We start from the raw sequence: 13,113 nt of genomic DNA, 5'->3' as shown, positions 1-13,113 counted from the left end.
CTTTGAGCTTTGGCCATTGACAAAAGTTCACAACGTGCCTTGGCATGGCAGTTATGAAATGTTGACTGCGACCGTCCGTTTGTCCTTCTTATAAACCACAATCTCACATGTTTGCTGTTGGTTTTTAATAATTGAATATTATGCAATGGGCATATAGATCAGCATATAGCAGATGAGACGAGGCGAGTCGGGGCGAGACGACATTGGCACGTAGTACATATTCATATGCATTATACTTGTACTATATATTTATTCCATACTTATCTGCATAACTCTGTGCAATGCACCCTTTTGGCTTGTTGTGAAATATTTCTCTGCACACTTAAAGGCATGGCATCAATTATTTATCTAAGATTTATTGCCATTGTTTACAGCCACATTTCAATATGAATTTTAACTCCCCACCCACTATCATCTCTGTCGCAATCTTTCAATTTATGAGCTCACGAAATTGCTTACGCGCTTGACTGACACATCTGACTGATTTGTAATTATGTTACAAAAGTTTTGCACTCGCACTCAGCGCCCCCCTGTCTGCCAGTCTGCCAGTCAGCTAGTCAGCCAGCCTTGCTTACCTCATTCAGATCCCAAAAACATGGCCACAAAAACTTAAACAGGCTCAACTACTTTGCGGTAACTGACAGTGCGTTTAATTAACTCGATTTTCGATTTGTCGGCAAACTTGAGAATGAAAAGTTTCCTTGAGCAATGCACTCGATTTGCAACTATTGTGGCAGCCACAACGGCGTCGCTGAAGAGTCCTCGATGATGATGACAGTGCCTGCCTGATGTTGCAAATCAAATTAGTAAGTAAAATTGAAAATTTATTTATTCATGAGTAAAGCTAAAAATTTTTGAGATAAGAATAATTTAAAATTCAATTAACTGAGAACGCCCACAAAAGCAACGTGGGGGCAACTTACAAACACACACCACACTCAAAGCTTTATAAATAGTGAGTGCCAATGACAATGAAAGTGCCACAGACTAGTACCGGCCCTTACTTCAATAATAACTGCAAATTGAATGAGCATGGGCTGGCCGGGTGCCTGAATGGTTTGCTGACTCTCTGGCTGACTGGTTGGCTGGCTGACTGGCTGGTTGGCTGGCTTGTTGGCCACAAGTTGTCAGTTCTGATACTCGTATTGCATGCACTTGAACAGCGCCCTTTGTGTGCACATCGACACTCACTTGAATATCATGGAATTGAATGAATCCATTTTATCGGAAAAGCTTAATTAATCGATAGTTGCACTGCAATCCTGGACCGACCATTCTAAGATGATTACTCATGTAACAGGAGCTTACTTGAATGGCATGTGTGAAATGTGGGTTACGTGCGAATTGATTTCCTTTCATTCAGCTCCTATTCCAATTACTTACTAGTGCACAGAATTGAAAGCAATTGTATATAAGTGCAGTTTGAACTAAGCTAACAAGATTTGAACTGATTGTGACATTAATTTATAGTTTGCTTAGTAAAAGCACTTAATTAATTGCACCTGAAAATAATGTGTTGATTTAAATATCTTTCATATAATTTCATTATAATTTTTAACAAAGTGAAAAATAATTCTTCTTTTTTGAAAAATTTACGGAAAAATGTGCATAATTTCTGAACAATTGAGTTTTTCATTATATTGCTTATGAATTATCTTATTACTTTACTTTCCATTTATTTGAAGTTATTTGATGTGAATATAATATTTAGTTTTTGAACATGTACATTTCCCTTTGTTGTTAAGTTTTTGTACTTGGATTTTTATTTATTTCTTATACATTTTTAAAGTTAGTTTTAAGTTATTAAGCTTTATGGCTTTTTTGTATAACTTTTCCCGCCTTACTTAATTGATAGTCAATTGTTGTTTAACTTTTTATATTTCTCAATTGATTTAATTAAGTAGAAACGGCTAAGCTGTCTGTACTCTTAACATAAAGATATTTTTACCTCACTTCTAAATTCATAAAGTTTTTAAGAAAAGTGAATAAATTGAATTAAACTTCTCATAGTTTCTAACTTTCTTTGGTTCTTTTGGTTGCACTTCAGCCAACAAATAATCCTGAAATCGTTAAAAAACTTTGCACTCTTATAAATTCGCAAATTAATAATCCTTCACAGGATACATGGCATGTATCTATATTAATTGAAGCATTTAAGCATAGGTTATGCTACTTCAATGCGTAAGCTGCATCTATTCAAGTGAGCAGCAGTGTGTGTGTGTGTGTGTAGTAAAGCGTGTGGGTGTTTGTCTGGGTGTATGAGTTTGCTTTCACTGCATATTTAATTGCATAAAGCTGCTGATGAAAAGCTTTCGACCAAAACCCTGTTAAGTCAAGGCTGCTTTTGTTTATGTGCATTTACTTCTGACGAGTTGCACTGAGCCTCTTCCTTCAGCTATCCTTCTCTCTTTCTCTCCTTGCACTGCTTTCATATCTCTTTCTTGCTCGGCCATGCCATCTGTGGTAGGCCTTCAAATTTGTCAACTAAATGCATGATTGATTAAATGAAACAAAAGCCATACGCAATACATAGCAACACACACACACACACACACACATACGCATACAGGCACCTGCAACCACAGTAGCTGTTGTTATGCATGCGTTTTTATTGTTGTTGTTGTTGTTCTCGTTGTTGTTTGGTTCATTAATAGGCTTTTGTCTTTGCTAAACCACAAAAATTATTGCTGCTTAAATGCACTTGAATGCCTGAATGCCTATGAAATGCCACTGAATGCCACTCATTGTAGCTCATTGTAGCCCATGTGTGTGTATGTGTGTGTGTGTGTGTGTGTGACTATGTAGATGAGCAAAACCACAAAATCCTTTAATATTGCGTTTATGGTGAGCAGGAGCATTGACAGCAGAACAAAACAGAACAACAGCAACAGCAACAGCTATTGACATATAGTATGTTGACAGATTCGTTCCGATAAACTGATAGTTGACAAAATACGTGGCCGAAAAAAAGTGTGGAAATGTATTTCATTTACCCACATATTTGACAAAGCTATAGACATATACAGACAGACAGTCGTGTTAAAATTGAATACAGTTAGAGTTTATTTAACTTAAAACGTTGCAAAAACAAATCATACACACTCGAACACACAGATATTTGTGTGGTAGTGTGCGTGTGTGTGGCATTGTAAGTACGTGTCGTTGCGTCTGTGTGTGTGACACTTGACAATCAGCACTCACAACTGGCACAGACGGCAAGACAGGCGGACAGACAGACAACAGGACTAAAGACTAGCCGAAGAGACAGCGGCGAGGATAACGCATACTCTGCCTGGTTGGCTGGGAAGGAGGGGGAATCACACACTGGCAATCGCAAACGCAATGTGGCTGGCTCAGTGTCTGAAGAATGAAAAGAGGCTGGTTGCCCGAACTGGTTGCCCAACTGGTTGGTTGCCTGGCTTTGGCAACTGAATTGGTTTTGGACGTTCGCAATCGCTCGACTCTGTTGCTGTCAAGCTCTTGTCGCCGCTGCCACCATTTTTGTTATTCTCCCCATCGCCGTTCTCATCGTTCACTAAGTTGGCATTGCTTGTTGCGCCCTGCTGACTGCCGACTGCCGACTGCTGACTGCTGTCTGCGTATTGACAATGCCAGGGAACAGTTAATACAGCACACGTAAATACACTTTCACACATGCACTCGAAGAAAACATAAGTGATTACCAGCAGCTCAAATGATTATAACGAAAATACAGAAAAGCAGCAGAGTGCAAAATAGGAATGATATGTAAAATGCAAAATATTTACATTTCTAAAAACAGCACCTCTTCTCAAAACTTGTTTTCCAACAATCACTTTTCCATTTTGTTTGCAGACTGCTTTAAAATATTTTTTTAATTATAATCTAAAACGCGTAAACTTATTTTGACATCATATGCATACATATATTTTATTTTCAATGAAGTTTTTATTTGATTTATTTTCTTGTTAGCTGTTCGTGAATCAGCGATTCCCAAACATATTATTTAATTATTCTGAAATCTGCCTTAAGCTCAAATTATTTGAATGATATGCCGATAACGATAACAACAGACCAGGCTGGTTAACTTCTTATGGTATTATTTTTAGTTCCTTTTTTTCTTACAAAACTATAAAATTAGATCTAACTGAGAAATTGATAGCTGAGAATAAAAATTACATAATTCAAACAACGCTTAGGTTATACAATCATTAACAACAAACAAATACAAAGTACAAGCATGTACATATGTATATAATTGATTTAATATCAACTTGTTATTCCTTTTTCTTTCAGTGTATAGCCAACACAGCTTTTATTGCATATTGTTGTTGCCTTTGAGCGACGCTTACATGAACTTCGATGCCAATATCCAGAACAGTATGTGTTTTCTTTTACGTGTATTACAAAAAGTTTACACGTATTATAGCTGTTTATTTGTCAACAAGCCCAGGTCACACATACAGAGACGCACACACACACATTCACACACACATTCGCACATAAACAAAAAGTAAAGGGAACCTTAAGAGGAAAGGAACGACAACATTATGTGTACGACGGTCATATATGTACTATATATTAAAAATCATATTAAGTTGGTCGCCACACATGGCGTATGATTAATATTGGCTTGTCATTGCGACGCCCCCAAAAGTATGCAAAGCAAAAGTTTATACTCGTATGTGGTGTAGGGGCTGCGGGTGGCCGTGTGAGTGCAACAAGCATTGGCCATACATCAATATCAAGTTGCATTCACTAGCAGGCACGGCCCCGTACCGGTCCGCTCCGCCCCGCGAGAGCGTTTCATTCTGCACTTTGCCAATAACTGCATGACAGTTTTTGCACATTATTAAAATCACTTTGAGCTGTCACTCAGTCGAAAACGAGCGACGCGACGCGACCCGACCCGACCCGACGCAGGCGTTGACGGCGCCGTCAACAGTGGCTGCGAGTGTGACTCCGACGGTGACAGCAAATGGTGCTTTTATGGGAAATATATTGCGCATACGTCATGTGTGACGCTGGCATATAAAGTGCACAAACTTTTGTCGATTATATGTACGAGTTTATTTAAGTAGAGAGCTGTGAATACACTTATATCCTCGTACACACACACACATATATACTATAAGTCTGCATGTATATATGTATGTATGTACATATATATAGAAATCTGTCGCACTTACCGGTGCACATAGGAAAGCCATTTCGTTGCCAGACCAGCCGAGCAGCAGTGAATTATCATGCGTTGATGATGTCGAGCGCAACTTATTCTTTTCTTTTCTGTTTTTCTATTTTATTTTTTTGCCTCTTTTAAATTCCCAATCCCACTCCCACACACTCTTCTGTGTGCCTCTCAACTTCAAATCCAATTTTCGAGTTTATGCAACTGCCATGCAGTTGGTTGGTTGGTTGGAAATGCAAACGTAGATTTCGATTCGGACGTGGCGGTGGTCGCCTTAGCTGCCTTTTACACTTTTAGCTGCTCGAGCACATAAATTACTCTTTTCTCTCTCGCTCGCTCCTCCTCCTTCTGCTTTCTGTGCCGATTTTGCTGTTGGCTGTTGCATATAATTTAACAGCAAGTGCAGCACACTTTGGTGCGCCTGCTGCACAGCTGCCACAGCCTCTGATTCAGCTGCTGCTGCTGCTGCTGCTTTCGCACTGAGGCAGTGAACAAATGATAAAAGCGTTGACGCACTGCTAGAAAATATGCATTTTTAATGCCATAAATTAGATTTTTGCCGTTTGACGTTCCTGTTGCCACTGCAGTCCTTTTCACTGCGAGATGCTGTAAAGAGAACGAAAGAAAGAAATTCAAAGTAAGTCATGAGTACATGGCAATGGAGAATAAAAACTGCATAGCATTTTGCAAAACTGAGCTGTGTCTAAACGGCTTAACATTTTGCATTTGGCTAAGTGAAATGTGCATTAATCCATAATGCATTCCTTAGCTCTGAGAGTTTTGCACAACTTTTAATGAATTTTCACGCTTCACATTTAGGGGGGAAACAAAAATGTTCATGTGCTCATAAGTTCATCAGCTCAGCTGATCAGCAGCAGGGGCACGAAAATATTTGTATGCTCAGATGAAAAAAGTTTCCAACGTTCTAATAGTTAATTATGCATTCGCAATATGAGATGTTAAAGCAAATTTTATTTCAATTTCAGTTTAACTGTGTCATAAAAACTATGTGGAAACGAACGCAAATATTAAAAAACAACGAATTCATAGCATTTTTTAATTAATTGCGGATAAAGCCAGCGAATTATATAGACTCATACAAAATAAATATTGCATTTTTGTGTAACATTTACTAATTCGTATTTGGTATTCAGAAAACGTTTGATTATTTTATAATGTTGAGCTTTAATACTAAATGCTAACTACAAGTGATAGCAATTAAATAGCCAGAGAAGAAGCTCTGCCACAAGTCAACTTGATGACAGCTAGCCGTATCTCCACACAATGCCCTTCTTTAAATCCAAACTCCAGTCAGGAAGCACATTTGTCATGCTATTATGAGGATCCCCTCCAACATCTGGGCTATCACATCTTTACATTTCGACGCTAAATATATCAACGAAATAGTTCTAAGCTAGATAATATGTACCTCACAGATTGAGCACAAATCAAGCATTAAATTTTAAAACAACGGTCTTATACTATAGTATGCATGCGGACTAGTTTTTTTGATAGAACAAACAAATTGAGTTGCTTGCCAAAAATGTTGCGTCAAATCAAATCATAAAAATTGCATTACAAAGTATTTCGACTTGATAAGAATTGCAAAGCGTCGACAACAACAACAAATTGCCAAGCAGCTCAACCGAGCCGCTACCGCCAAGACCACCCCCGCAGCGGTCCCCCAACCATCACTAGAGCCACCACATCAACAGCAGCCCTGCCAAAGTGGAGTCGAGAGTTTTAGTATTTTAGTGACTGGCAACTGCACAAAATGCGCTTAAAAATTCATGAGTGTGAAAAAAACACAAGCAACCAGAGTGATGCAAGGAAGGACGAGGTGTGAGGAAGGGAAGAGTGAATTGTTTAGTGTGGAAAGGGAAAAGTTGTAGCAACTTTTGACAAGACTCGGCTTCGGCTGGCCAAAAGGCCAAAACAAAAATCATAACACCCAGTACGGGACAGAAAGAACAACAAACGTAGCAGCAGCTATGCACAGCAAGAAATTGTTCGATACATTTTAAATTTTCAAATTGCCAATTTTTATGGACTAGGCCGAAATGTTTGCAATACCATAAGTTCGCAATAAATGGCTCTATGATTGAAAAAAATGAAAAAGCATAAACTCAATTGTAATTAAGCAAATTAAATAAAATGAAGTAAAATAGTTGAATTTAGCTGCCATTGGTATTAGGAAATGAGGAAAACATTTCAAGTCAATCATAAAAATCACAAAAAACCAACTGACTATTCATGAAAATCCACGTTAAATGAGTCAAATATTTATCTATTTACAAACGATAAACTGATCAAAACATTGATAGATATTAATTATTATTTTGATTAAAGTATAGATTGCTTTGCTTGAACACAATTGCCAATTAAGTTAGCTTTACTTTTCTGTGTGCAGCCTCGGTCTCGGTAGGAAATTCGGTTTCAGATTCAGAGTGCGGTCTGCACTAAAGTGCCAAAGTGCAGCGGGAGCTGGAGACCGTGGACTGGTTGGCTGTCTGGCTGGCTGGCTGGCTCGTATGCATATGACTGGCCAGTGTTGTGCATGAATCGGACAGAAACAGAGGCCACAGCCTCAAAGCTAATGAGGGAAGGAGAGGCCAGAGTCAGAGTCAGAATCAGAATCAGAGTCTGGGTCACCACTCCTCATATGCATAGGCAGCGGCATAAATACAAGCCACGTGCATATCAGTGGATGGGAGGTGAGAAGTGGAGTAGAGCAGAACAGAGCAGAGCAGAGCAGAGAAGGATACCAGGCCATTGTTGTTGCGACATCAAAACAAACTGCAGTCGCGCAAGAAAACACTGGGAAGCGAGCCAGTCAGACAAACAGAAGGACTGCGAGACGGACAGACCTGTGCCTTTCATTCATACGAAATTACCTGGGGCATGGAGCTTAATGCCAGTTGGACTGCAAAATCCACTTAGGAAGTTGATACAATCAGTTGTTCTGTTGCTGTTGGGAGCTCAGTGCGCTCAGAGATCTGCGGCTGCTGTGGTGCCGATGGTGGCTCATGGCTTCATGTCTATACGGATGGATTCATTAAAACGAATTGCTCTGAAGCAGCAAATGAACTTGCGTAGCTGTTTGCCTGTTTGTTTGATTGTTTGATTGTTTGCTTGGTCAGAACTTTGGCCTAGACCAAAAGTCGATTCTGGCCACGTTAATACGCATTAAAACTGCAAATTAACTGGCCATGAGCCAATAAGCTTTTGTTGCTCGCCCCAACCTTCCACTATGCACTAAATATACACTTCAATTGGAGATGGGAGTGAGACGTGATTGCATTAATATGAAAATATTGCAACTGAATTAAGCAATCATAATAGTACTTAGTTTGAGTCAGGCTTAGTCAAGAGCTAAAAGAATTAATGCAAATATATAATGAATATATTTAATATTACCTTGTTAGGCATATAAATATTTGTATCGGTCTTAAATGGTAAAGCTTTGATCTTGTCATCGACTTATACTCAAAGAAATTCTCGCCCTTTTTCCTTCGTAACTCCGATAGAGTTCGAAGTATTCTAAGTATATAGTATGTAGAGCAACAAACGGTGGAGCCGAGAGCAATGCTTTATTTGCTTACTTAATATTAAGTTAGGTTATAATGATTTAACAATTGTTCACGTCTTTATCTAATTTTAGCACGAGCACACTCTTAGCACGTATGCCTTCCTCAACAACTCAGACCCGACTCTCCAATATGATGATTTTAGGTACTACCACTCCTACCTATATATCTTCTGCTTTAAATTGCGTGTTCAGACTGGCAAAACTTTTAAATCTTTGCTTTTTTTGCTTTAAAGTACCACACACTTACTAGGCTTACGAAACAAATGTTGATGTCTGATGAGCAAATACATTTACTCAGCGTATAAAAATAGATCTATGTTTCTTTTTGCTAAATCAATATTTAATTTTATTGTGTAAAGCATTCAGAGTTTATAAGTATGTACTTTTTTATGTGATGTATTCCTTGAAGTCTGATCAACTTTATGGCATAATTGGAGCAAATAAACAGAAAATATATGTCGCTGAAAAAAATGTTTTAAAAAATCGTCACCTGCCAAGTCAGTTATTTTCACAATATCTGCACATATCTGACACACGTACGAAAAAATGACTTCTCACATCTCTATTGGCAATTGCAATTTAAGGCCATGGGCCATTTGATTAGCTGAATGCAATTGGGCAAATGAAATGGATTTTGTTGCATGCAACGAATTGTGGCTCGTTTCGTTGGGTTGTGTAGCAGAGAATGCAACTAATTAGTGCACGTCAGTAGGAAAATGTTGCTGCATCATGCTCGCAGGCGCAACCGCAACCGTACGTGCATTCGCACTCCCACTCCCACATATTTTTGCGATCTTAACTGCTGTGTTAATTATTTATATTTTACATTTAATCCGCAGCTTAAGCCAAACTTGCGCACATTTCTAGAGCGCTTTGAGTTGTCGTCGTCGTCGTCGTCGCTGGCGTTTCTCTACTTGTGTGAAGAGCGCCTATAGACACAAAACAACACAAACAACAACCAGAACGAGAATCCACAGCAGCCCACCCACATGTAGAGCCAACACTTCCGCATGAGAAGCAAGAAAAAAGCATAAAGCATGCATATTGTACTTACGCATACATTTGCACGAACAAACAAATAAACAAACAAATCCAGCAAAGGCCTAGGCTAGGCACACAAAACACATAACACAAAATATATAGAAGACTCTATCTGCTCCTTGGCCCTCCTTGCTCCCCGCACCCTCACTCCTCACTGCACACTCACAGGACATAGTAGAGCTCCTGGCCCTAGTGACTCTAAACAACGTCTCTAAAGCAGAGCGCAAAGTAGCGGAGTCGCTCGCTTAAGTTGAAATGCGACTAGCCGGCGATGGGGCGTGGGAGTGGAGTAGAGGGTGCGTATGGTATGTTCAAATATGTGTGCGTGTGTGTCGGTGAGTTAGTGTGTGCTTAGAGTGGCTATAGCTCCAGCTCCAGCTCCAGCTCGAGCTCCATGTCTCTGCTCCGCTTTGGGTTCATGTCCATGTAACATGTTAATGAACTGCGCCAACTGTGTTTGCACAGAACTTAGTGTAATGTAATCCAAAGGCAGTGAGGCAGTCAGGCAGCAGCCGTGCGGCCATTACCACGCAGACACACATCATCACACACACACACAGATCCATACGTGTGCATATGTATGTGGCCCAACGCATACACCTCAACGCCCAATGTGTCGAATATTACGCCAAGGAGTAACTTTGACATTTAGCATTCAAGGCTTATGAGTGGCAAAAACAAGCTGCGTCGAGTCGCGCAGCTCCCGCAACGAGGCTCACACACACACAAATATACATTCATTCTAACTACAAACAACACACATTAGAGGTGGGCTTGGGTCCATTTGGTCGTATTCCATCGTAGTTGTTCTAAAAAACCAACAAGAACACGCGCAAAAACCCACACGAAAATTACACACATTTTGCAATTTTTTCACTGAATTCTAGACACTTTAGGAGTTGCTGACTGGCACGAAGACGCCAAACCAGTGAAGCCAGTATTCATTCTGAATTTTCTGTTTAATTGATTTGATAAAGACTATTAAAAGTTATTAAATTGATGAACAAAATTTTCAACTTGTTCACAAAATAGCATTCTAATTAAGAGCAACAATTTGAAACAAAATTGTTGCAGTTTATTGAAAAAATAAAAAAAAAAAACACACAAAAATTGGATAATGCTAGTGCTAGAGTAGTATGGAAGGGGCAGTCTATAAGGTCGTTCCATTTAAATAAATAATATAATATAAATACTTTATTTCTTGTCATTGTAAAAGAGATAAATTCAATTTAATAGTCAATTTTTATATTTGAAGAACTAATTTGGCTTATCTATGCATTATTTTCACCTTCTTTAATGCACATTTTTAAAAATATCTGGCAGATTTAGCAAAAGTATCTCTTTATGTAGAAATGTTTGTATATGAGTGCAAAATATTATATTTTTGATCAATTCTGTAGCAAAATATGTTATATTTCTTATATTTCGTGTCTGGTTGAAGACCGCCCATCTCTAGCACACACACATACTCACAATGGCACACACACACACATACACACACACACACACACACACGGAGAGACAAACAGCAATTGCCTTATGGTTATTTTCATAACTGGGCAAACTCTCTGCTCGCTGTTTCGCTCTTTATGCCTTGCACGCCAGTCCCAGTGTGCATAAAATACAAACTAAGAGAAAGTGTGACACGAGGAAAACAGCAGAGCAGCAGAAAGCAGAAAAGCTGAGAAGCAAGAAGAAGCGGAGGTGGAAGTGGAAGTAGAAATAGTTTCCAAGAGCACACAGTTGGGATTTTTAGTGACATGGCCATCGTGGTTCTTGTCGTTGCAGTTGCTACGTGGCCTTTTGTTGAAATTTTTAAACATTTATGCATGAAAATTGCAGTTGGCCAGCATCTTTCGCCTATTGACAGTTCCAGTTCCACCTCTCACTCCATCGCCACCCTCCACTCTCCACCCGCCACCCGCCATCGGGTCCGTCACCATCTTTTCCACCAACGGCTGACTGAACATGCAAATCAACACTAGCAATGGCAATAGGGCAGCAACTTCGACTTCGACATCCACTTTCAGTTCCATTTCCACTTCCCCTCGTACTCCCACAACGAATCGCTTTAGGGTTGACTGCCTGACTAGTTGACTAGCTGACTAAATGACTCACTGGCTGATTGTTGGCTGCACATTATAATTATTCATATTGTTGGCCAACTGTCGGTGGAATGGGGATGGGGATGGAGATGGGAATAAGGCAACTGTTAGCCCTGTTAGCAGCTACATGCCAGCCAGTGTCATATTAATTTAGTCAAGTGGCCACTTAAGTTTGCTACGATGTCTACGATGGAACTCTGTAGACAACGTTGATGGCAAATGGTTAAATGTGCAAATGTCACAAACTCTATCTAAAAGTGTGTGTGCAAGTATGTGTATGTATGTACGAGTATGTATGTGTGTTTGAGTGCGTCCTTTGCATAAATTGCATTGGTATTAGTGCAAATAACACTTGAGCTGCCAATGACTCTTGTTCATTGGCTCGTTAGTTCGTTAGCTTCAAGTCGAGTTTACAAGGGTAATTTCTATTATGTGTAGGATAACGATAAAATATGCTGAACACAGTACAATGTGCAGTTAAAGTTAAGAAATCGATTAGGGGGAGCATTGAAATCATTCCAATTTGAACAACTGCGGATGGAAATCGTTTTCACAAGTAGTTGTATGCCTTAAATTGTGAACGTAAGTAAATACTTGTAGCGTTGGAAAAAAACGATTAAAAAATTAAAAAATTTTCCAGTATTATTTTAAATGTGTTAAGTTGTCATTTGTTACAACTTCGCAGGCTGATCCCAAAACTACATCCAACATTATTTTTAAATGCTCATTCCTTTATGCAATGTCCGAACAACCTAATACTATTAAGAACCTTTATCGGCACTCGTTTTCTGTTACATTCTTAGCAGGAATTGACGCACAAATGTTCCTCAACAGTTTCTCTTAGTACAATAGTTTATGCTTCCACAGAGCTTTTCCATTTTCGGTTTATCATAACAATAAATTTTCCTGATATATCTTAGAGCCTATTCACACGTTAAAGTGTGGTTAATAATAATATGGAATATTCGACATCTACTCACAAAAATTTTTAAATTGTAATTATCACTATAAATTGTTGCAATTACTGCGTTACTGAGCTAAGCTCAAGTTTCTTTTGATTTAAATAAATTAAGTTGTAATATGTATTCATTCATAAATTTGATCTGACATTTAAGCGTTTAATTATTTGCTTTTAAATAGGTTATTTATTTGTTTTGAAATCTGAGGAAATTATGTCACAAAGCAAACGAAAAGCTAAATATTATTTTATA

The 13,113-nt window shown here is 38.8% G+C and overlaps 1 protein-coding gene across 1 annotated transcript in view; it reads right to left on the bottom strand.

Annotated features, from left to right (window-relative positions):
* The window catches only part of LOC115623206 (glucose transporter type 1), a 139,365-nt gene that overhangs the window by 37,553 nt on the left and 88,699 nt on the right, over positions 1-13,113 (bottom strand). Inside the window, 1 exon segment of the mRNA XM_030517430.1 lies at positions 5,169-5,773. Within this exon segment, the coding sequence (XP_030373290.1) occupies positions 5,169-5,178 (10 nt within the window). The 5' untranslated portion in view covers positions 5,179-5,773.

This window comes from Scaptodrosophila lebanonensis, unplaced genomic scaffold (assembly GCF_003285725.1).
Source record: "Scaptodrosophila lebanonensis strain 11010-0011.00,11010-0021.00 unplaced genomic scaffold, SlebRS2 tig00000043-arrow-pilon, whole genome shotgun sequence".
In the NCBI taxonomy this organism is placed as follows: Eukaryota; Metazoa; Arthropoda; class Insecta; order Diptera; family Drosophilidae; genus Scaptodrosophila; species Scaptodrosophila lebanonensis.
The sequence above is the reverse complement of the archived record's forward strand: the minus strand, read 5'-3'. Positions and strand labels throughout refer to the sequence as shown.